The 2,332-nt window shown below is 34.5% G+C and overlaps 1 protein-coding gene across 1 annotated transcript in view; it reads left to right on the top strand.

Annotated features, from left to right (window-relative positions):
* Positions 1–1,505, top strand: part of LOC117109226 (carbonyl reductase [NADPH] 1-like) — a 4,332-nt gene extending 2,827 nt beyond the window's left edge. The window contains exons 2-4 of the mRNA XM_033251483.1: positions 74–199; positions 310–457; positions 610–1,505. Of these exons, the coding sequence (XP_033107374.1) occupies positions 105–199; positions 310–457; positions 610–696 (330 nt within the window). The 5' untranslated portion in view covers positions 74–104 and the 3' untranslated portion in view covers positions 697–1,505. The remainder of the gene's footprint in view (positions 1–73; positions 200–309; positions 458–609) is intronic.
* Positions 1,506–2,332: the final 827 nt, after the last annotated feature.

Raw genomic sequence — 2,332 nt, 5'->3', positions numbered from 1 at the left:
ATGGTATTTTTAATACCAAAGTGTTTGTTATAAATATTGTGTACTATTTTAGTGATAATTATTTTTTTAATAGAGTTTGCCATGTTGCAAGTTATCTGGGAACAATGGCATTCAGAAGAATGAGTCCAAAACGTCAGCAGACATTTCGAGATGCACAGACGGAAGACGATGTTAGTAAACTGATGGCTAATTACGTTCAGTTAGTTTTTGTTTTGTTTTCAATATGCCAATAAAAAAAACCAACACGCTTGCAAGTAAATTGATATTTTATAACTTTAAAAACAAAAAAGACACATTTTCATTTGTCAGGAGTGTAGAAAAAGAGACGTTGAGTGAAGAAGGTTGGAAACAATTTGCATATTATGATATTTCAAAGACTGGTGTCATCACTTTAACAAGAATCCAGGCTGCGGCATTAAAGTCAGACTCTTCCAAGCAAGATGTCCTGATCAACTGTGTAAGTAATTTCAGAGAGAAAAAGCCTGTTATTAAAATCTGAGAGCATTATTATTATCACTATTATTATTCAAAGCTGGTCCATCTTCTCTTTATTTGTGGTCATATGTTTCATTTAAATTCTTTAAAACGATTATATTTTCTTTATTTTAGTGCTGCCCGGGATATGTTAGTACAGACATGACAAATCACAAAGGAATCAAAACACCAGATGAGGGCACCGTAACACCTGTCTATTGAGTGATGTTACCGGGGAATTTAACTGAGCCCCAGGGGAGCTTTTTGTCCGATAAAACTGTTGTTGAGACTTGGTAGAGGTTTAGATACAGTATCTTCTACACATTATTATTCAAGAAACCGATTGTATTACCAGGACTATTTGTTCCACCGAAAGCAATAGAGACTGTAGAGGGTGTTGGCCCTAACGGCCGCCCATACAAATCCGGTTATGGGTAGTTAAACTAGCAACTAACTCGTACTAACAGAAAGAGAAGGAATTTTTGAAAACTTTATTGACTGAAAATGAACTCATCTGATAAAGAAGAAATTAAAGTTGATTCAAATGCAAACAACAGTGACTACTGTATCGAGTATGCATATGGTATTCTGCTACAGCATCATATTGATAATTAAAATTTAACAAGTTTAAAATACGTTGAAAAACACGTTCACCCGTTTTTGATCCTTCAAAATTGTTCACGACCAACTGTTTTTTGTTTTTGTTTTGTTTTTTTGTTTGTTTTTTTGGTAGGCTGAGTAAGTCTAGCCAATTTCAACAGCTTAGATTCAATAAAAAAAATACAGGCTTGAGTCTATTTAATGTACACAAACCATCCACCGGGCTGTACTATCATGAGGCTAAGTCTCTCTTCTCTTCGGGGTCCATCAGTCCACTGTTGAACATACCCTCCTATAAGTTTTCCACCTCTTTCTATCTGATGTTTCTCTATACCAATATTTATTGTACATTCTCATGTAGTCTGTCCACCTCTGTTTCTGTCTTCCTCGATCGTTTTCTTTTACCTTCTCTGGGTATCCAATCGGTTACTATCTTTGTCCATCTATTGTCATTATCTCTAACCACATGCCCTGCCCATCTCCACTTATTTTTTTTTACACTTCTTTCTATGTCATTTTTTGTTCTGATTCTCCATCTGCCATGCCATCCACCCTGATTTTATCCTTCCATGTATATTTATGTTACCATCCTCCATACTTGTGATTTAAACCAGATACTTAGTGTCGGACTTCCTCAATTTCCCGATCTTTTAATTTTAAGTATATTTGTATTGAAATTCATTATAAACTTTGTCTTTCCCTTATGTAGTGTAAAGCCAACTTTCTTACTCTCTGCAGTTACTTTTTTTTAGTTATTTCTGCATTCATTGTACGGAACTTGTTATCAGTGCAAATTATCAGTGAACCTCAGTTGGGCAAGTACTTCTCCATCAACGTTAATGCCCTCATTGAGATCAGCTGCTTTCATGTAATGTTGAAGTGCAGTTATAAAGCTCTTTGAGCTGATGGGGTCACTCGTTTGACACCCTTTCAGATATTGATAATATTTTATTCCTGTCTGCCAATAATAATAATTTATTGACATACACCATTTCTATCGGTGGCACCCAGCAGGTGGTGCGTCAAACATCTTAACTAAAACAAAGTAATCTAAACAAAACTAATGAAAATATAAAGGGTAAAAACAAATTAAGCAAAAAAAAAAATCGATAAGTAAACGTATGCACAAATTATACACTGGATATACATGCATAAATATACTGTACACATACATATACATATATACAATATATATATACTTTGCCTTACACATTCAGTACGATGCTCTTATACACATCTATGCTTAGCTGTACGGAAT

This window comes from Anneissia japonica, unplaced genomic scaffold (genome assembly GCF_011630105.1).
Source record: "Anneissia japonica isolate Jap-2015-1 unplaced genomic scaffold, ASM1163010v1 scaffold21647_len13450_cov102, whole genome shotgun sequence".
In the NCBI taxonomy this organism is placed as follows: Eukaryota; Metazoa; Echinodermata; class Crinoidea; order Comatulida; family Comatulidae; genus Anneissia; species Anneissia japonica.
This window is presented reverse-complemented; position numbering and strand designations above follow the sequence as displayed.